The 22365-nt window shown below is 42.0% G+C and overlaps 1 protein-coding gene across 2 annotated transcripts in view; it reads left to right on the forward strand.

The window, feature by feature from the left end:
* The window catches only part of RORA (RAR related orphan receptor A), a 179929-nt gene that overhangs the window by 76372 nt on the left and 81192 nt on the right, over positions 1–22365 (forward strand). Inside the window, exon 1 of one of the 2 annotated variants that reach the window (XM_032622206.1) lies at positions 8100–8272. The exons of the other annotated variant lie outside the window; for it this stretch is intronic. Coding sequence (XP_032478097.1) covers positions 8242–8272 — 31 coding nt within the window. The 5' untranslated portion in view covers positions 8100–8241. Of the gene's footprint in view, positions 1–8099; positions 8273–22365 lie in introns of those variants that run through there. 2 annotated transcript variants of the gene reach the window in all.

The raw sequence follows: 22365 nt of genomic DNA on the forward strand, positions 1-22365 counted from the left end.
AAGTAATTAAATAATTTACTAAATTGTGCAATAATTCATAATGACACATGCTAACCCCGCTGAATTATGAGAGCTAGTGATAAAAGAATTTCTTGCACGCATGCCTAAATTTTATTAGAGTAGTCAACTTTGATTCCTGAAGAAGTCAGCTTGCCTTTTTCAGAATACTGAGTAGTGCACAATTCAAGGAAATTTCAGAAAGTGTTTGAGAGTCGTAACGTAGTTGTTAAGGGTGCATACCCTAGATTCAGTTCACCTGGGTTTTCCTTATGGTTCCTTGTGTTCTTGGACAAGTTAATTTATCTGTGCATCAGTTTCCTCGCCTACAAAAGAGAGTTTTGAGTGAATTCAGTGTTAAAAAGTACCTGCCACAGAGTAAGTTCCAAGGAATTGTGAAGCAATAGGTGAGGTAAAAGCAGGAACAGCAGCAGTGTGATATAAGTATTGGAAAGACATTTTGATTTCAGAAAATCATCTTTGTGGAACACAAGGTCTAACTGGAGTACTCAAAATCTCATGTGAATTTTGGAGCCTCTGAATGGAATGCCTAATTTAATGAACCTCCATCTTACAAAATATAGGAATCGTTTTTTTAATTCAAGAGAAAAGTATTGATTTTTAAATGTGAATCTAATATATTTAGAAGAAATTAACATTTTTTTATGAAAACAGAAAGACACACCCAAGTCTGTTCTCGTTTCAGTCCTCACAGCATACTTCCTCAGTGCAGGACTGGACATAAATAATAAGTGTACTTCTAAGGGCAGAGAATAGACTTCTGTCCCAACATTGTCGGCCCAGTGAATTCCATCTTATGAGCTAGAGCTTAAATGTGAGCCTCAAAACCATTATTGACATGTGGTACAACTGTCTGAAATGTCACTAGTTATAAAACGAGTATTTCATAATGCATAATAATTGATTACTTTGCTTGACTGAACAGAAGCATATTTTCTCTGCGAAAGCAAAATAATGCCAACATTTTCTCCTGGGATGCTCCTAGCTGCGAGACTCAGATTTCCCGGTGAAACCCACATTACACTGTGGTCCTTGATCATGCGTGACAAAAATAGGGAAAACCATCTGTAACTGCTTATCTTCTCCCCATTATTTGAAAATACATATTTTAAGAGTTCTTAAAAAGTAACATATCACCTCTATATGAAACATCTGTATTAATAGAACTGTCTCAGATCATTTTCAGAACTGAAATGGATGAGATACGAAATCAAATAACACTCAGTTTACCTAGTTCCTGTTAAAATGCTCTGCTTAGCTTTTCACTCTGATGAAATAACACCCATTTCCAGTTTTATTCTTCCTGGGTGTGCTGTGATGTGGAACTCTTTTGCTCTATGTGTTTTATTAAGTGTAATTTAGCTTTATGACTATCAGACTAACTACTAATCCTTAGAATAAGACTATGAAATAGGCAAGCTGCAAAGAGATTTATTTTCTAAAGCACAGTTCCCTTCTTCCGCCCTCAGTTCTTTTTTCAAAACTCATTCTCTGACTGTGTATACTTTGCAAAGCTCTGTACTAGGCACTTCGAAGGAAAGTGAAAGAAATAGCTACAACCTATATTCTGAGCTTTCTCCCCTCCTCATCTATATGTACCATGATACTCTAAACCATCACTACTAGTTGTTTCTTAAGTTAAAAATGCATTTTCTGTCTCTGTCCTTTTACCTGTGTTCTGCCCTCCTTCTAAGATGTCCTTTTGCCCTTTATTCCTTTTTCTATCCACTAAAATTTGATTTGTCTTTCAAGGTCTAGTTCAAGTGGTACCTCCTCCGTGAAGTCCTTCTGCTCATAAAGTATAAGATTAACCCTGCACAGAGTAACCTCTCTTACTCTTGGCTCACATAGCACCTTAACTTAGAGTATGTGTCACACATTCTGCCTTACATTATAAGCATTGAATTCATTTTCCTACTAGATTGCAAGCTCCTTGAGGGAAGGTCTGACATCTTACTCTTTTTCCTTTCCTCTCCATGTCCCAGCACAGTGTAATGCACAGATGTTCATCGTTGTTCATTGGATGGGAACTTGCATTCTTACAGGAAACAAGACATAAAAAGCCTGCACTCTTACAGAAAATAATACATTTTAAAAAGAGGCCCCTTATGCCAAGGGGTAATTTAATATTTATCCATCTTTGTAGTCCCAGCACCTAGCGGGTACTTAATAAATGCTTGCTACACACACACACACGCACAGACACATGCACACACACACGTTTCAAAATTGTAGAAAGCTTATCAAAAGTATGTGCTGATAATCATGTCAACACATCTTTATCAAGGTCAATAATTTTTGCCAGGCGCAGGATCTGTGTGTATAACAATGTGGGAATGGTGATGGTATTTCCACTTGTAAGTCTACTAAGAGATAATCGCTGTGTCCTTTCTTTAAGTTGTTTCATTTAATCCTCCCAGTGTGCCTACGAGGTTCTACTATCCTTCTTTCACATATGAGGAAACAGAGATTTGCTCAAGATCATTCAGCTAGTGAGTAGGATGAAGGTTGGTTTGGAGCCCAGTTTTGTCTAATGGCAGAGCTCACGGTAGCCTACCCTGGGGTTCAGTGAAACAAGGAAGGCTCCTTGGAGAAGGAAGTGGACATGGCACCCCAAAGAGGAAGGGATGAAGGTGTTTCTGAGAAGGGGCTGGGACATTGTCTTGAAAGTAGTCACGGGATATTTGAGTTGCAGGAACCCTTTGAGGTCTGTTCCCATTTCTTCATTCTACAGGTCAGGGGCCTGACGGACTGAGAGGGGAAGTAACTTGCCCAAAGTGACGTAGAACGCTAGTGACAAGTGTGAAATTTGAACCCGGGGCTCCAGGTTCTGAGTTCACTTCTGCTACCCATATTCCTTTAACTTAAAAAAGAAAAGAAAAGAAACATCATTTCCTACGCTCTTTACAACAACCAAGACACAGAATCAACCTAAATGTCCATCAACAGATGAATGGATAAAAAAGATGTGGTATACATATATACGATGGACTATTACTCAGCCATAAAAAAGAATGAAATAATGTCATTTGGAGCAACATGGATGGACCTAGAAATGATCATACTAAGTGAAGTAAGTCAGACAGAGAAAGACAAATATACGATATCACTTACATGTGGAATCTAAAATGTGAAACAAATGAACTTATCTACAAAATAGAAGCAGACACAGATAGAGAACAGATTTTCAGTTGCCAGGGGGCAAAGGGATGGAGGAGGGATGGATTGGGAGTTTGGAATTAGCAGATGCAAATTATTATACATAGAATAGATAAACAACAAGGCCCTACTTTATAGCACAGGGAACTATATTCAATATCCTGTAATAAACCATAGTGGAAAAGAATATGAAAAAGAGTATATATTGTGTATCTATATATACATATATATATATGATAATCACTTTGCTGTACGGCAGAAATTAACACATTGTAAATCAACTATACTTCAATAAAATAAATAAAAATAATTTCCTGAATGCCTGTTCCACTGCCAGCTATAGGAGTGGGGTGAGGACATCTCATGGGAACACCAGGGATGGCAGCTCCTCTGGCCTCAGAGGTGAGTCTCCTTCCTTGCCGCCTTAGCAGGTGTGTGTGTAGTGAGGCACCTCCCACATACCTATTCTACGGGGGTTGCTTGGGTCTGAATGCCTGTGAACTTTACCCTTTCCCTCCTTGTGATGGGTACAAAACATCTGCCAGTTCTTGAATTTCCTAATAGATGTATGAGATGTGTGGTTCCAGAAACTCAGAATCCCTTCACCATTGTCTCAATGCAGCCAAATCTTTCACCTCTGACATCCCATTACACTAACAGCCACACTAATAATTTGCAGCCATCTATCAACTGTGAGGGGTGAAGTGCTGTACAAACATCTTTTCAGTGGGTGACTGACCAGACACTGCCTTTCTTTAGGATAAAGTTCAGACTCAGGGAACTGACTTCTATATAGTTTTCAGAGCCAAGGTCAGCTGATTAGGGAGCTTCTCAAGATCAGAGCTATTGTCTTGTTCTTGTTTGATTCTCCAGTGTAGGGCCAGGAGCATAATAAGTATTCAGTATATGTGCTTGGTAATGTGAAATATGTATGTGTGTGTGAGTGTGTGTGTGTGTGTAAAATTGAAGATGTCTCTTGCTATCAAAATATCATTCATTTCACTATATTTCATGGACTATGTATGTGCATACATACATGTACATTTAAATCTGGCATCTATATTTGCTTTAAAATCATGAATAAAACAAGTTATATTAATCTGTTCATCCCCTCCCCCTAACACACATAAATAGGGGGACCCCTCTGTCACCTTGGTCTTACGAGTATTATTCCATTTATACATGTTTCTTTATGAGACATTGGCTCCTTCCAGACTCAGAACTAAGCAAGGCTGTGATCTGCGGTAGGCAAGTTTGTGTCTACTCTGGAGCTTCCCAAGTAGTCTTGATCAGAACTAAGTCTGACCCTGTTTGGTCTGCAGGAGACCCGGTCCCCTGGCTTTATGTTGGCCTGAATGGCCCAACTCCTACAGATCACAGTGCCATGGAGGCTAATGATTCAGCTGAATCAAGCTGCCTCGGACCACATTAATCTTTCACTGATCCCTTTCTTGTTCAGCTAGGAAGAAGTTAGTTGAATTAGCAAGCTGCCACACACTGGAAAGAGAGAATCAGGGCCCAGGCGAGACAGAACCTCAGAGCCAAAATGCTCCCTCTCAGGTGCATCAGCCAACTTTGAAAACATCTTTGTACCGCGAGCCACTTGCCGATTCTGGAAAAGTTTGTCAACCCATTGTTTTGCCATTCTCCCCAATAGCACTCACTCAGTGTGTGAGTCGGTGTGGTATACCGTGAGATCAGATGCCGTTTGGTAGAAAACCAAATGTACTTTCCTGAAGTCAAGGATCATTTCTTTATTTAACCTCTGAAAGTGGGAAGATAGACACCAATTTACTGATTATACTCCAGTCTAGACCCCTGCAGAAATCCAGCAGGCTTTTCTTATAGGCATTTTGGAACAACCTGACGTCGGTCATGTCCCTCCAATTCCTTGCTAAGTAACAGATCCAATGTGAAACCCAGTACGTAGGGACACCATGTGGGGCTTTCTCTAGAGAACTCTGAGTTGAATTACATGTGTTTTAAGTATGCAGCGTGTGCCTTCTTTTTCAGAGTTTAGCCAACAGAAATATTTGACTTGAGAATGCATGTATGATATAATCCCATTCACGGTAAAGAGTTCCCATCCTGTTTAATTATCTTCATGTAAGCAATATTCTATTTATGGTGTTTTTTTTTTTCCAGAACACTTGGTAAAAATTTTTCAAATGGAAAGAGTATACTGCTTAACACTGTTTTTTCCCCCATAGCAGGCACTCCAGGAGTGTGTATTTAATGGAATCCAAATAATTATTCCTGCATTTCAATATTTAGCTGGTAAAATTTTGCACTGAAATGTGCATCTTTTTTGGCTCCAGTTTAGTAGTATTGAAGGGAAATACAGATCCTTTCATTCCTGACTGATTTACTTGGTTGAGGACGTATAACTCTGTAGAAAAGTTGTATTCCAAGAGGCTTTAAAAAACCTCTTGTTTTTACTTTTGAAGTTTCACGAAAGCTTTGTGTTAATATAAAGAACACTAATATACCCTGGGTTGAAAGCTGTGTTGAAAATAAAAGAATACATTTATTAGAGGCATGCATTACAAATAGCATCTAGCCACACAGGAAGGTTACGACAATATCTGAAATTCTGTTGCTCATTAGTTGCAGGGTGAGAATGAAATACATTTCTAAAGGGCAAGGTCAATATTACATTATCCTGGAAATGTCTTTGTGAAATAAACGTGTAAATATTTCAAATCAGTATTGTGAGAATATATTTCTAGTGGGGACATATCTATAGGATGAATGATTCTTCTTGTAATTGAGGGAGCACATGTCATGTTACATGTCATTCCCGATTACCGATTTCATTTGAAATGGCCTGGAAATAAATACCAATTACTAGTAATGTAAGACTATTTACCTTGGAGTCAGATGTCTGACAGGCAGCCCAAATGGATTTGGTCATTTTCAAAGCATTATTTTCTAAAGCAGCATGCTGTTTTAAAGTAACATTGAATTTTCAGAGTGGTATATCTGGATTCGTTTGCAGCGAGTATGGACAAACACCCCTATGAGCACGCACTCTCTGATGTTTTTCCATCCTTTAACAATACAAAGGAAAGAAAATCGTATCCAGGACCTACCAACAGGACAGCTTGGTGTATTACCCATCCTTGTTAAAGTCGTTAGGATGAGGGAAATGAAGAACCAAATATGAAGGATAGTGTGAGTGTAACTGAGGGGTGTTGCCTCACTGGGAGATGCAGTTGCATCATGGGAACGTGGTGTGACTTAATTTCATCATTATAAACATCACAGTGGGTATGGTTGATTCATTTGAAACCCTTGTCCACTTCGCTATGGCTGCACAGCTGAGTTAACATGGGTAGATCTTGACTCCATGCTTTTAGGATTTCTTATTTTTGTGGTTTTATTTGGGGAAAACTAAAGAAAAAAAACTGTTGGGATGACTTTAGTTGAAATCAAACTTTTATAAAGCTGCAGCTTGATTTAATGTACGATGAATTTTTTTTTTTTTGACCTTCTAAATCAGAGCGCTCTGTAAATTTTGCCTTGAAGGGGGATGTGGGGGTGGGAGTGTATGAATCCTAGTTTTTCCAGTGCTGATTGTCTGCATGTGTTTTAAATTATGGGCCAACTCAGAGTCAAGGACAACTCGGTTATATGGGAAAAAATGTTAGGACTCTCCTTGTTTAACTACCATGAATGCAACAACTAACAACCATCTAATATTTGTGTTGTAAATGGAGACACAGGCCATCAGAAAAGAAAGCAGAGTTGAAATTGTGTGAAAGAACTGGAGTAGGTAACAAACTTGGCTTTTGATAATTTTTTCTGCTACACTCAATACTGTTGACAAGCCTGCAGAAATTATAAATAACACAGACTATGGGTATGTAGCATCTGAAATTCATAGTAAAGAGATTCATCTGATAATAATATCATGATTTAAGTTTCCACAAGACCAGTAAAAAGGATTGTTTGGAAGGAATTAGGTCTTAGCTGCAAGTTAAAATTCACAAAGTTGACCTTTAGAGGTTGTTTGCTTTTTTGTTGCTGTTGGTTTTTTCTTTTTTGTTTTTCCTGTCCAAAGTACCACAACATCTCATTTTTAGGGTGTGAAAACTAGAACCTTTTCCACTTGTAGATTGGTTCTCTGGAGAGAATGGTGGATATATGGAAGAGCCTGGGAAATTAGTGGCTCAAATCGGCTGGCAACGAGTTCATTTAGGTGATTCACACAGTTTTCTGCTCTCCTTCCAGGCATCAGTGGTCCTGGGGGAAGGGAGAGGTGTAAACCAGGACCTTAGGTGTAGGTGTGATGAGAAATATCATCGTCTGGGTGGGCGGAGTTCCCCCTTCCCAGGCCGAGCCTCCCAGGATCTTACTGAGGAGGTGCTTACTCCACTCCCCGAGCAGTCCGGATGACTGCGTTCTCCACGGCCCCCGGAGGGGGCTCTACCTTCCGAATAAAGCTGGGGTGATCTGGGAAATTGGAAGTGAGGGTGACTACAACACCCCCCGCCCCCGCGCCAGACCGAACAAACCCCTCTTTTCCGCCAACGAGTTGGCACAGTTATCACCCCTGGGAGATCCGGAAAGAGAGGAAAGTAGCGTCGGGTTGCGCCCCTCTAGCCTAAGGGGTGCGGGAGAAAGTAGACGCGCGATCTTCCGGGCGCTGCACGCAGAAAGCGCCCGGGCGGCCACAGGTGCCCAGGGAGGCGAGGAGAAGGCCGGGGGCCCGGGTGCGGGCCGGGGGCGCGGGAGGGCAGCGCCAGCGCGGGTGCGCCCGGGAGCCGCCGCCGCTCACCTGCCCGGGGGGGCGGGGCGCGACGCTAGGGCGCCCCCGCCTCCCGCCGCCCGCCTCCCGCCTCCCGCCCGGGGAGGAAGCGGAGGGGCGCGGTGTAAACAGAGCGGCGGCCGTGATGTCAGCCGGTCACATGGAGCCTCTTATGGCTCGGGATGGCTCTCGGCGGACGGGCAGCTGCGGCAGCTGCTGCTGTGGCTCAGGCGGCGGCGGCGCGGCGGCGGCGGCAGAGGGGGCTCCGGGGTCGGACCATCCGCTCTCCCTGCGCTCTCCGCACCGCGGCTTAAATGATGTATTTTGTGATCGCAGCGATGAAAGGTGAGCCCGGGCGCCCCGCCGGGGCCGGGTGGGCTGGCTGCTCAGGGGGGCGGGGAGGCGGGCGCGCAGGGGGAGGGGTGGGCGCGCCTGCCCGAGCGCACGTACTGCCCGGGGCTGGGCGCTGGAGCCCCGCCAGGGCTTTTGGGGCCCCTGCAGGGCGCCCCCTGAGCCCGGCCGCGGGATCTGCCTGCCTCCTGTCGGGGGCAAAGGCGCAGGGGCTGGACCCCTCTCTTCTGTCCTCTCCGGCTTCTGTCAGTCGCCCAGGTCCGCCTGGCACCCGGCGGGGCGCCCGGAAGAAAGTTTGCTGGGAGTCGCCGCGCTTCTGGCAGGGAGGGTCGGGTCTGAGGAGCTCGGAGGAAGCCAAGGGGCGCCCGCGACGGGTCCCCAGGGCCCGCACCCCGGACAGCTCCGGCCTACGTAGGGAAGGCGCCGCGCCCGGGCCGGGCCGAGCGTGCGCCCGGGCGCGGTGTCATTCCTGGGGACTGGTCAGCGTCCCGGGCCTTGCACCCTGCTCCCCCCCGCCCCCCTCCGCCGCCCGGCGGCCCCGAGCGCCAGGGCGGCCGACTGCAGGGGTAGTGCGGCCGGTCCGCGCTGCGTGCCCGCCGCGGCCGCTTCCGAAAGCGCGCAGGCCCGAGCGAGACGGGCTTCTGGAGCGTGCCAAGACTCCCTGGGTGGCAGCCGCAGCGCACCCTCACTTGATACTTTGGGTTGTGGATGGATGTGGGGAGGCAACTTCTCCCCCCGCACAGGATTCGCGGGCAGTGGTGGAGGTTAGACGGCGGCGAAGGCCGGCGGGCGCTGGTTAGTCGCGGCCAGACCTCCTCGTCGGGCCTTCCGCCCTGATCCGAAGTCCTTTGCCGGGCTGGTGGCGGGATGGCAGCGGGGACTGGTTGCAGAGAGGACTGGCTTCAGGTCTTCTCAGGTGAGGAGGAAAGAAACCATGGCAAGTCAGGGGAATTTCTAATGGGAAAGCCAAAGTTTGGAGGTGCGCAGGAACTCGCCTGCGCCGTCCGGACAAGCCGAGACACGCAAACAGCCCGAGAGAAAACTCAGCCCGCAGCCCTCCGCCGGCTCGTGCGCCAGCAGGTTCTTCGGGGCCGATAATCTGCCCGCAGACCCGGCCGCTGGGAGTGGGGATTTAGAGCCCCATCTGTTTGCGGCGGACAGGGCTCCCCTCATACGCAGCAGTTTTGCAGACCCAGACTGTCCTGCGGGTTCTGCCCATCCGTGCGGGCGCGGAGCGCTCGTTAAACGTTTGCTAAGGTTGAGGTTTTGTTGCAATCCTAGATGAAGGACACCAGTTTGGTATCTGCACTGGGTTTACTTTCGGATCACCGAGCTTTGCCTTTCTTCACTAGAGATTGGGTGGCATCTCTTTTATTAATTATTAACAGGCCGAAACGTACTGGACGCTAAGATGAGCTGCTTGAGATGAAATCTTTCTGTACGACGTGCCCAGAGCAAATTTTTGTCTTTTCCCCGGTGGCTTGCGGGAAATGAAATTTAATCATTTTTAGAATATGCAACAGATAAAGGAAAGGGTAGGAGAGCTTCACGTTCTTAAGCACTTAACTTTTTTTTTCTTCCCAAAATGATTTTAAGATTTTCTTACCGACTTCTTATGTAGACGAAACGTATGCTTCTCCCCTCCCCCTCTAAAAAACTTTTACGCTATTTCCAGCGGTTCATTAATCCTGTAAGAGTAAAACGATTCAGATAGCCTTTGTAGTTAAGACATTTTCTTCCGTTTTTTCTTTAAGGCATGAAATAGATTTGGGGAGGTGTCAATGTTAGCCCTTTATTTTATTTAGTATGATTGGTGTCGACTGAGGAAGGGTGAGCAGCTGATACTATTTTCCCTAATGAACACTAACCACCAAACAATAAGGAAAGTGCGTCTGAATGTTTTAACTTGATGTTTCTGAGTACATAGGCTTTTGGTTTTGTAGTGCTAGCACAAAATGAAGTTCCATACTATCCCTTAGTGATATTACCATGGGAATCACACCGCCACTATATCCCCCAAAAGCTCTAGCCCACACATTTGTCTTGGACTGACCTCTGGCTGCCACAAGATAATAGATGCATAGCATCGTGCTTTGCGAAAAGTAGCTCAGATGTACTGGCAATTCAGTTTTTCTATAAGCTCAGCTGCGCGGGGGGGGGGGGGGGGGGGGGGGGGGGGCGGAGAGGGGAGGTGTAGAAATAAAATGCATTTAGACAATTAGAATATTTCATTCCCAATATCATAATATCCTGTGTCTTAATGGGATTATCTTGCTTTGGAGCTTATTTAAGCTGAAGAAAAATAGTTTGTGGAAAATAAGGAATGCTGTAAATGTTTCCGTATCAGATTTAAGGGGAAAAAAAACTGGCCCAGAGTCATATTAAATACTTCCCTACTGCCTCTCAGTTTTAATAGTTAAATTGGTCCCATATGTAAGAGAGTTTGTGTAATTAGGTTTTTTATACAAAACAGAAACACTCTTTACAATATAGTTTTTTGGTATGTGTATGCATGTGGCTGGGGGAGGAGAGAACAAGCCACCATAAAAGAGAAACATTCTCTTTGTTGGCTGATTTACTGATGTTTTTAAAACATCATTAAAGCAGGCCTTTTGAACTCACCAAAGAAGAAAATCTTTCCTCTGCGTTAGTTGTCAAATAAGTTTAGGCTTAAAGTGGGCTTGTGCTTAGAAGTAATAAATCTTCATTTGAGCAACTCTAGTCTCATCCTTCAGTTTTGTTTTTGTTTAATTAACAACAGAATTCCAGTACCATTTGGATTGCTTCTTGAGCAAATGGAGAGAGCCAGAGATAACATGTATAATCAGGGGAGCACTTGTTCTACGCATCATAAAAGTGCTTTGGCCAAATGTCAGGCAGCAGCCAGTGGAAGGGAAATGCGAGCGCTTCATCAGTTTTAGTAGATTATACCCCCTTTGCTTCCTAGCAGCGGAGCACTCAGCCTGTGTTCATGTAAATGGAGTTAAGGGAGCGAAGGGAGGCTTAAGGGGAATGTCTGTCCCATCATAGATTCTTCCCTCAACACAATCCATGTACAAACACAAGGCATGTTACCGCTTTGAAACTACTGTATATGTGGGTGATAAGGAGTATTTCCAACTCTAGTAAATGTGATTTTATAGTTTTAAAGAATTTGGCCTTTCTCTTTCCCAAATGAAATTTGAATTTTATCCCTCGTCTTATTTTAAGTACTGTGTCAGTGGTATCCCTTAGCTGGGATTTTTTTTCCCATTTTCATGACCTTTGATGGGTAGGATTGGAAGAGGGTGATGGCTGGATCTTGGAAAAAGAAAACTCAAATGGCTATTTCAGACCCCAGAGTGCTTAGCAGACAAGGAGAGGTCAGTTCTTTTAAAGACAAAGAGGATCTCTGAGTCCATTTGTCCACTGGGTGAGGTGGGAGCTCGGACCTTCTATGAAGTAGAGAATATTTTAGAAGCACCATTTTCATGAGCAGTCTCTTGATTTTACATATTTCAATCACATCACTTTCAATTTATCATAAGTAAACCACTTTGCCCTCGATTTGAATTGAGTACCATATAATTTCTTTAATGCTGCCCAGTTATAAAATAATACAATTTCTAAACAGACTTAGTCCTTTAAATATATATATGATTTAAATATTAGGGCTTTTTTTTTCCTTTTACTATCTAGTAGATATATTAGTAAATATATTAATAGTTCTTACTAGACTCCTTTTTTCCCCAACCTTTCCCTCCCAGCCAAGTGAATCACAATAAAATGGATGAGGTCAGCAAGTAGATAATTGCAAAGCATCAGCAGTAGCACCTAGCTACTTTGTAATTTGCTCTGGGGCACCTAAGAAAATAATATTCACAAATGACCATTTACTGGGAGAAAAAGTTACTGGATGGTTAGATACATAGATAGCTAGATCTGCCGAGGTAGAGTTGAGTTTTCTTAAAATCTTCTCAGCTTATTTTAGTAATCAATAAACCCCTTGTGTTGAACAAATCTATGAATACTTTGTCATAGAAATTTTCTGCATGGATTCTAAGTATTCACAGTGTTTATTAATAAGAAATCAAGCCCGCCTTAACCTATATATTTCATATTTATTAATTTAAAAAAACCATAATTAGATGCTCAGAGTTAGCCTTTATGTTTCTGTGCTTTAAAAATAATAATTATTTGGAGGGGTCCACCAGTGACAACACAGGTGTGAATTCACATTTGATATTATCTCAAAGACCACATATTGACCCTTTGAGGAATGATTTACTTGTTCTCTCTCCCTCCTCTAGCTCCTCCACCGACGATACCTCCCTTCCACACCAGCCCTTGAGTCATGGCCTTAGAGATTTGCAGTCAGAGATTTTTGTATCTGTCAGTATTGTCTGTGACATGATTGATCATGGTTTTTCTGTTCATTGTCAGAGTGCTATACCGGAAATAAGAGGTCTAAATAGACAGATACTAGCATATATTAGCCAACAGGCAAAACGCAAGAAAGCAGTTGAAATCTTTTGTTTCTGGATTTTCTAAGTTGCATTTGTTAGCCCTCATCATAATATAAGGAAGAAATAAGATGACTTTAAAATCTTTGTATAAAAATTAATGTCAAACCTGTTCCCTAGGTTTGCCAGCGATTTCATTTTTTGCCTTTGATTTCATTGCCTCTGAAATTTACTAAGCATTTCATAAACAAATAGCAGTTTGATGTTAATCTATATTTGTTTTCTGCTTTATGGTTTGCAGCCATTCTTGTCTCATTTAATCCTCCCTGGGAAGTCACTGACACTGTCGTGGTTTTTAGTCGAAGAAACTGAGACTCACAGAGGTTATGTGTTGGTTAGCCAAGCTTGACAAGTGAAGCGAGGGCTAGAGCCCTAATTTCTACTGTCTTCACGCTGCCTCCCCTGGAGGAAGCTGTGAAAATGTCCTGGATATAACTTTGTCTCTAGTTAGTGGAAATTATAACTCTGGCATTTATAAGGGAAAAAAATAGATTCAATTATGTAATGCTTTGCTGAGCCTAATATCTTTAAATTACTATTTAATAAAATCAATTTGGTACAAATAGGGTTATTCTTATTTGCTTACCATTAGCTCTCTTCATCCACGATTTTCATTAAGTCTGCTTCTTGTAAGAGGATATGAGTGAAATGTAAGCATTACTTTTCCTAAAGAATATGGAATACTATGAAATGCAGCTAACCTGTGTAACCTAACTCCATTATGAGAAAATCGAGCTGGAGATTTATCTATATGGTCCACTTAGCTTTAGGCAAAGGGAGCATTCACAAACGCATCTTCTAAATTTTCATATCCCTTTATGGAGTAGAAAACTAATGAATCCTTGGGCTTGTGAGTGCTGTCCTGGTTGTTTCCATGACAGCTAACGGGCATGATCATGGGCGTATTCTTGAGAAATCTGTTGTCTTTTAGAAAATCAGAGTCAAAGTTTCCAAGTAGATAGATCTGCAAAAGCTCATTTCTCACTTGATGGGGGTTTATTTCTCTGGCAACTGGATTGAGTGGTCTTTGCCTAAAAGCAAATAAGCATCATTTCATAGAGTCTCAAGGAGAGCAGAAACCTAAAATGTCATTCAGATACACACCCTCTTGGCATTTGGTTCCTCTCCACGGCGTTCCTGGCAAATTGTCTGGTTATGCTTGAAACACCTCCTATGATGGGGAGCTCACTATCGTTAGAGGAAGCTTATTCCATCTTGAATAAGAAAATTCTTTTTATTTCAAGCATAAGTCTCTCTTTTGTACTTTTAATCCCTCGATTCTGATCCTTTCTTTTGGGGCTGTGTACAATACAATTTAATTCACCTTTCATATGAAAGATTGAAAGATTGTCAGTTATTTGAAGACTAAGTATGAAACACACACACACCCTCCCTCAATCTTTGCTGTGTGTCTCCACTCCATTCTGTTCACAGTCAGCCTTCTAGCAACCTTGGTCATTTTTTTCCTCAAACACATTTCAGTTTGACTAGAACCTCTTGAATTTTTGTACCACAGCCCGAGTCCTAGTTGTGATATGATTGACTCAGCACTTAACCCACCATGTAGTAAAGAGAAAAGAATTTAAATTTTGTTTTAAATTTTTTAAGATTCATAAGCTAGGCTGTATCTTTTGAACGTCATGACTAGCCTTTGTGCTACCGTTGTGATTTGTGAAAGTGGACCTTTGACCTACTTAGAAATACTTTTGGATGAACTGAAGTTGATATTAAATATCCAAGAAAATCAAAGATATTGAAAAAATAATTAAAGGAACATGAGAAGCATTTCTGAGGTGTTTTTCGCCAAAGTAGTGTGTCAGAGCTGAAATAAGGCTGCCCTCTAGTGGTTACTTTCTCATGGAATGCTAAAAGCGGTAACAGTGCCAATGCATTTCCCATCAGGCTAGTGGAGAAGGTCAAAGGTTGAAGTTATTTTCTCGATTGCTGTGGGACTTTCTACATCAGATTCAAAAGTGTAATTTATTGTTTTGCATGGTTGTTAGAAATGCGTCTGTGGGAGAGATTATGAATGTTAAAAGTTTGCTTGGAAGGGAATTTTTTTTTAAACTTAAGATAAAGTTGATTTATAAAATTCTGTTTGGCTCCATATTAGAGTTAAATATTTAAGTGAGATTTGGTTTGTGAGTAAACAATTATGACTTTTGTGGTAATCCTTGGGTTTTTTTGTTGTTTGGTTGTTTGTTTTTAGAATTTCAGCCTCAATTCTATTCCCCTACCCTCGAATATTTTTTAAAAAGAGATTGTCAGTCATTTTGATCAGAGAAATCCGGCATCTTCCCTTTTTAAATCTAAAGCTTTTTTTTCTTTCAAAAAAGGGAAACATTTAGAAAGAAGTAGAGTATTGTTGATCTTTTTGGCAATAAAGCAATTTTTCAATGGATGCAAAACTATTAACCCGCTGGTTTCTGAAGTCTTAGGGTTAGAGCATTTTATTCACTTAAGTATATACAATTTGCCAAAGAAATTGAGTATATGTTACACAGGTTTTTAGAACATTATATCATTTATGCTTTAAAACAGTGCACAAAGTAGAGATAAGCATTTGTTTGTGTAATTTTTAGGATAATAGATAATACAAGTGAAGTGTGTGCTTAGATTTCAGTGGTATATTGAGTGTGAAACTATTATGAAACAATCTGGTTTCTGTATTGGAATCAAAGAAATAATTATTGACCTTCCTATTTCCTTAAATATCTTTTGTTACTGATGCTACGGGGAGAGATGAGAATTCAAGTTTACGTGAATTTTGCATTGCTCAAGTAGTCCAGGCTTCTGAGCTGAGCTAGAATAACCAGGGTGATCTTAATGACAGATAATCACCAGGATTTTAAAGGACGACAGTGCTTACTTGTTCCTACCGGAAAGATTAAATTGCATCTTTACATGAAAAAGAAGGAAGGGAATTTTTAAAAAGTCAGGAAAACCTGCTGTTTAAACCTTTTCATCATAGAAATAAGGTAGTGGTTCAGAGGTGAAGACTTGTGGTTAAGTTTCAGATCAGTTACTGAAGCAAACCGTTTTTCAAACTGCGCCACCCAGAAGTGTGATTCTTTCACCACATGAGAAATATTCTCTTTTTCACAGAATGTTATTTTCATTTTGCAGTCGTTGGGTTTTCTTCTTTTCTTTATCTCATGTCAAATCTTCGGTAGAACCCTGGGTATAAATAACGAAATAAAGTTGTTTCAGCAAATACTTATTAAGTGCCTATTGTGTGCTACGTTGTTTAGGTGCCACCTGTGTGCTTTTATAATGGAACAAGGACACCTTCCTCCCTATCGTGTATCTTAAGCCATGAATCAGCGTTTAAAGACATGCACTGAGAAATTGCCTGCCACGCTTAACTAGAGAAAGCTGCTTTAAGACTTTTGAGCTTATAGGTTTGTAGTTTTATGAAGTCCGTGCCATTTAAAACAAAGAGTTTGCAACACGCAACGAAACATTGCGTAATGTAATTAGATAAAGTTAATCCTTCTATTTATGTGTGAACATGATTCCCTTCCAAATAAGCCATAGGGTAGCTCTAAAATCCTGCCTAAGCAGTGGCTCTGAAACTTTGGAGAGCAACCCATAACCCGAAGAGTTACAAAGGCAGATTTCCGGGTCCCACCCACGGAGACCCTGATTCTGTCAGCCTGGTCTTCCCAACCCAGGAAGGTATTGAAAAGGTGTCTCAGGTGTTGCCAGTTCAGATGCTCCTCCTCACTCCCTCTGTGAAACCTCGCCCTTGCCTGTCAGAGCTCAGATGGGCAGCAGAATCCTCCAACCCTTCAGTGGTTCCCAAATATCATTGATCTTCACGGTTAGCTGAGAAGCATTTAAAAAAAATAAGTGCCCGGTCTCTATCACCACCTATATGGATCATGATTCCGATGGTCTGGGGAGAGGCCAAGGAATCTGAATTTGTAAAAGCTCCCCTTGGTGACTGAGGGTCTGACAGGTTTGGGAACTACTGCTCGGGTCTAACCCTCTCCTCTTACTAGTGAGGAAAGGATGCTCAGGTCAGTGATATTAAGGTAAGCCTAAACTTCCCTTCGAGGCCACTGAAATCTCCTTTCGGAGGGGGTGAGGTGCACACCATGAGCAGTTTCTGCCATTGTTTGGATGTTATTAACACATTTGAGATAGTCTTCTGATTATTTCTGGCCTTTCTATCAACCAGTGTGTAGGAAAAACGTGGGCAGGCTCCCAGTCTGTTACCCCAAATGATCCAAACAGAAGAGGCCCCTGTGATGCTTTCCCAACCCTGTATTCCTTTTCTGCATAAACCTTGCCCAGGAGCTCTGGCCTTCTAGCCCTCAGTGAGCCCCGGGGCTGGGTCTTGCCACCATTGTGACCACTCCGTGGGGCAGGCTGGGGATTGTTCCTCAAAAGTCAAGGCCAACTCCAGTGGCAACAGTGATGCCTCTTCTATGTTGCTTTTTTTTCAGCAACAAAGTCCAGGTTTTAGAGCCCTGCAGGTTGTGAATGCTTCCTATTTATAAGGTGGTGTTTCTCAGGCCCTGAGCACCTGGTGTGTATCTGCCCCCCCTCCAGGCACTGGAATGGCGAAGTTTGAATGACACAGACACCACACTGCCTTTGTGCAGCTTAGATTCTAGTCTGGTGAAACAGAAAAGTGGAACTACGCTGGCTGATGTGGAGGAAGGCCGACCCCCTTCTGCACCAACTCCAGCCCCTCCTTCTTTGGAAAATGGCGGTGCCGTAGCCCATCATGTGGCAGATGTGATGTTGCCATGGGGGCAACAGCAAACACAGCAGGCTTCACCTCTGGTCTCTTCGAGTGTATGTTCTCGTGGGAAGAGGTAGATAATACCTAAGTAAACATATAAATGAACTAGATAAATACAGATAGTGACAACAGCTCGGCCAACATAGAAATTGTAATGGCTTAGAATTGCTTATGGCCTCATGGATGAACGGCAGGGAATGAAATCCAAGAATTTTTTCTAAACAGTGATGAATGTTCTGCCGTAGACCCAAGAGGGAGTTTAGAGGTCATCTGGTCTCTTAGTTCTCAGCCTTGTCTGCCCAGTAGACTGTCTAGAGAGCTTTTTGAAAAACACCAGCCCAGGCTCCACTCCTGGAAGCTCTGATTTTATTGGTCTGAGGTGGGTCTCAAGTATTGATAATTTGTTAAAGCTGTCCAGATGATTCTGGTCGAGAAACCTCTGAGGTCCAACACCCTTATTTGACATGTGAGTCATCTGTCCCCAGTGCAGGGAAGTAGTGTTGGATGGTGGAACCCCACCCCCCCCACCCCCATGTAGGGTGGGAGAAGACATGGGTTCTCCTGCCAGGTCAGGCTACCTCAATTGCTCACTTTCCCCATTTGTAAAATTAGGGGAAATTGATAGCCATCAAGAGCTTTTCCAGCTCTCTCATTCTGTGAAAATGTTTGTCTTAAAACAGAAGGAAAGGTCTGGTTTCTCGTCCAAGACTGGGAGGAAGAAAACAGATACACTCTGGTTTCCTTATTCCTTGTCTCAACCCCTAATTGCTAGAGGTCCCTTCATCAGCTGATCGGTTCCTTTGGGGAGTGAAAATTTAAGGTAGAAAGAGGTAATTACTTTCTGCCAATTATTTAAATAAATTTAAGAATAAGCAAGCTTTCATTAATATTTATGCCCTGATTTAGTTCTCGTAAATTAGTCATACCTTATGTATCAAATTCTAGCCCAAAGCGTTTTTTGATGGTTGAGTTAAAACCAAGGAGGTCGGGGTAGGGAGGTTGCTTAAAAATGGAAGCCCTGGAATAGTCTTAACCATCACACACCGCAGTAATTTTATTCCTTACCAATATTCCAGGCCAGAAACCCAAAGACATTGAGTCTCTCCCAATATATTGTTTGCAGTTTTTTAACAAGCAGAAACAGTGTATCTCTCCTGTGTTGCCAGCTTAATAAAAGAAAACTACAAAACTAAGTTCTATCATGAAAAATATCATTCTACTTCCTCATCTGTGACCCTGTATCTCTAAGAACTTGGGTTTCGTTGAAACATTTATTCAGAAAGATACCAGTTCATTATAAACCAGCATGGTGTGATGTAAGCACGTTAACTTTATTTCCTTTTTGTGTGGAATCTCCCAGCGGGGTTTGATAATATTTGGCAGTTGCACAAATGAGAAAGGAGTTTGAAAAGTAAATCTGATGGGAGCCGTAAATGAAATCAGAGCCGTGTATTTTTCAACAGAGATTTTTTATAGGATGAGCACATTGCCTGTTTGGCATGTATATATTTAAGAAATTGACACATGTTGATATACATCCATATGTTCTCCTTAGACAGAAAATTATAGAAAGCCATCTTCCTGTAACTTAAGCTACATCCATAATAGCAAGCACCTTCTGAAAATGATACCGTTTGACAAAATAATTGGCAGAAATCTATTTCAAAAGCAATGTTTCTATCACAAGTATAATCATGTAGAACAGAAGTGTTTTGTTTCCCCCACTGCAGAGAAACAAAGTCATTTAATGTGAGTCAAGACTTCTCAAAGTTTTGGCAGACTTTCTAAGCCCCCTGTTGCTGTTGCATTCAGAATCCCTTTTAAAGTGGCTTGGAAGTTTCTGTATGATTTCAATGGCTGCTTAGGGGAAATATTGGCTAAACTCCTCATTTTGACTGTTAAGATGGCTTGAGTGTTTTCAGAATGTTTTCATTTGCTGGAAATATGTTTTGCGCTCAGGCTTCTCTTGTTGCAGAAGGTTGGTTACCAGCCGTCTGAGGACGCCTCAGGGTGTTTACAGAAGATGTGGGTGCTATAGTTATATTTGAGCACAGCCCTCCTCCAATAAAGTGTGTGGTAGTCAGCAGAAATGCGAAAACATGTACTTAAGGATTGATGCTTGTAAGAGATGTGTCGTAAAGAAAAACGGTTGTTCAGATGTACGACATGACTGACAGCTCTCCTTGTAGGCATGCTAGTAACAATAAAGTCTAGAAGTTCAACATCAAAGCGATCACAGCTTACTCCACCAGTGACTTACACATCAAAGAGAGAGCGCAAGACAAAGGAAGTGCACCGAGGTGTGTTTTTCTGCCTCGTAGCCAGATGCTCTGGGGTAGCTCCCAGAGCTCCTTTCTTGAATGCAAAGTGATTTTTTTGCAGATCAGCGTCTTCATTTCATAAATGACCAGGAATATAAAAGGAGGGCAAATGAGCTCTATAATTGCTCCCCGTCGCTCTAAGTTTGGTTAGGAGAGACTCATCGCAGGAGAGATTGGTCTCTGGTTTCCTTAAGAAGCGAACTGTGTACCGGCATGGGCAGCTCTAACTTCACCTAATAGGGTCCAAGGAATTATTCACAAAATAAGAGAGTACAAATCGGATACATCTCAAGTTGGTTGTTTTGAATTATGCTTGACATAAAACTGGACCTAAGTTTCTGGAGTTGTCCCCACCGGCACCCCCACACACACCCTTGCTTTTAAATTTTTTAACATTCGCCTTGTGGGTGGATTTTTTGCTGAATCAGGCCTGCATTACCTAACAGGTGTGTGTGATAATGAAATTTAGACCTGTTACACCGGCTGTTAATTAGTCGCCAGATCGGTGCCTCAGTTCTGTCAAGCAAGTGGTGTGCACTCCAGAATGCTAACGGTAGAACGGGAAGAAGAGTCTGGATTTGACTCCCCCCGCCCCACTTCTTGTTATTAAATTGAAAATAAAATTAACCATGCAAGCATTTTGGGTGGTTTGAAATAATGTGCTTTTTTTTTTTTTGCTTGCCCTTGACATTTGAAGTCCTTTTATAGTTCATCTTCAATAATTTACTCATCTTTAAATGCTATCGAAAAATAGTAGTGCTCTGCGTAGTCATTAATAAATACAAAGCAGCTTTCTCAAGGCTCTAGGGAGACCTAATAAACAACTGTGTTACTACTTGATGCTATACTGAGCTGACAAAAGTAGTGCATCGGTAAACAGAAGTTAGGAAGCAAGAAGTTAAAGAACTATAGGGGATTATGTAGACATCAAGGGTTGGAAATTATAATAAGGCCTCTTTAGGGGAGCATTAATTTGCATGTGGCTGAATTAGGACACCCTGTTATTTCTGAGGACACTAGGAGGAGCTCATCCAAAATACCCCCGAAGTGAAAGGTTTGGGAGGGTTGGGAGTTAGACGGGATAGAAGGGGGACTGAGCATGTCATATTTTCTATAACTCACAGTAGTTTTCCCAATAGCTTGTTAGAGTAGCTTTCTTTGTTAGGGAGAAAAATGCTGATGAACTCAAGAGTACTGCAATTTCTTTGTTCTATACACACTATTTATGTTGGATCGCCACAATGGAATTTTTTTTGAGCAGGGAGGGCAGGAATGTGGAGACAGAAATAAACCTTTTAAATCTTCTTTCTGTGAACCCCACAAGGACATAAGCATTGAGCAGATTAGAGAGTGGATTTATACTGGTACTATCCACCACAGCAGTGGTCCTCAACGTGTGATCCAGGCACCCCTGGGGGTCCCCAAGGCCCTTTCAGGGGTTCCAAGAGATTAAAACTCTTTGCATAATAACACTAAGACATTATTTGCCCTTTTGACTGTACTGGTCATTTGCATTGATAGTGCCAAAGCCCTGGCGGGTAAAACTCCTAATGCCTTTGCAGGAATCAAGGCGATAGTCATTTTTGCTATTACTGTGGACTTGCTGGTAACAAAACATTACCAAGTTCATTTGAGACTGTCCTGATGAAGCAGTAAAAATTATTAAGCTTATTAAATTTTGACCCTTGAGTACAAGTCTTTTTGACAAAATGGGAAGTACACATAAAGTACAGAGCGCTTCTGCTCCGTACCTAAGAAGGATGTTGATCTCCAGGGAAAAGTACTTGTGCCATTGTTCGAGTTAAGAGCTGAACTCACTGCTTTTTGAATGGAATGCCATTTTCTTACTAGAACCACTGACGGCAGTTGTTCAGACTTACGTGTATGTCCTACATTTTCTCAAAAATGAACCAAGTAAGCTCATCATTTCAAGAAAAATAGTTGACAATATTTATTACTAATAGATTCAAGCTTTCAGGCAACTATTAGAATTTTGTAACACTTGTACCCAACACCGTGAACCTGACAGCATCCTAATACATAAAAAATTTTCTGATGATGTAGGTGGTGATATCAATAAATGTGATTACTTGATAGAATCCCATTTGGTAATGCAACATGTCAACATCTGGAAGAGCTACATAACTCATTGAACGAATAGCTTCCAAGTGACCAAATGCATGCCATTATAAAAATATGGATGGGTGTAAAAGATTCATTCAAAGTCAAAATATACCAGTGTATTTGAATATAACAGAATACAGAAAATTACTGGTATGGTTTCAGGTTCCATATTCCAACTAACCTTTAAGAAACTACCACTTGTTGAGTTTTGGTGTAGTGTCAAAGAAGAAAATCCAGAATTATTTGAAAAATCCAGTAAAATGCTCCTCCCTTTTCTAGCTGCATATCTGTGTGAGGCCAGAATTTCTTCACATACTTCAACCATAAGAACACAACAGATTGAATGCAGAAGCAGATATGAGAATCTACCTGTCTTCTCTTAAGCCA

The sequence above is a fragment of the Phocoena sinus genome, chromosome 2 (assembly GCF_008692025.1).
Source record: "Phocoena sinus isolate mPhoSin1 chromosome 2, mPhoSin1.pri, whole genome shotgun sequence".
Taxonomy (NCBI): domain Eukaryota; kingdom Metazoa; phylum Chordata; class Mammalia; order Artiodactyla; family Phocoenidae; genus Phocoena; species Phocoena sinus.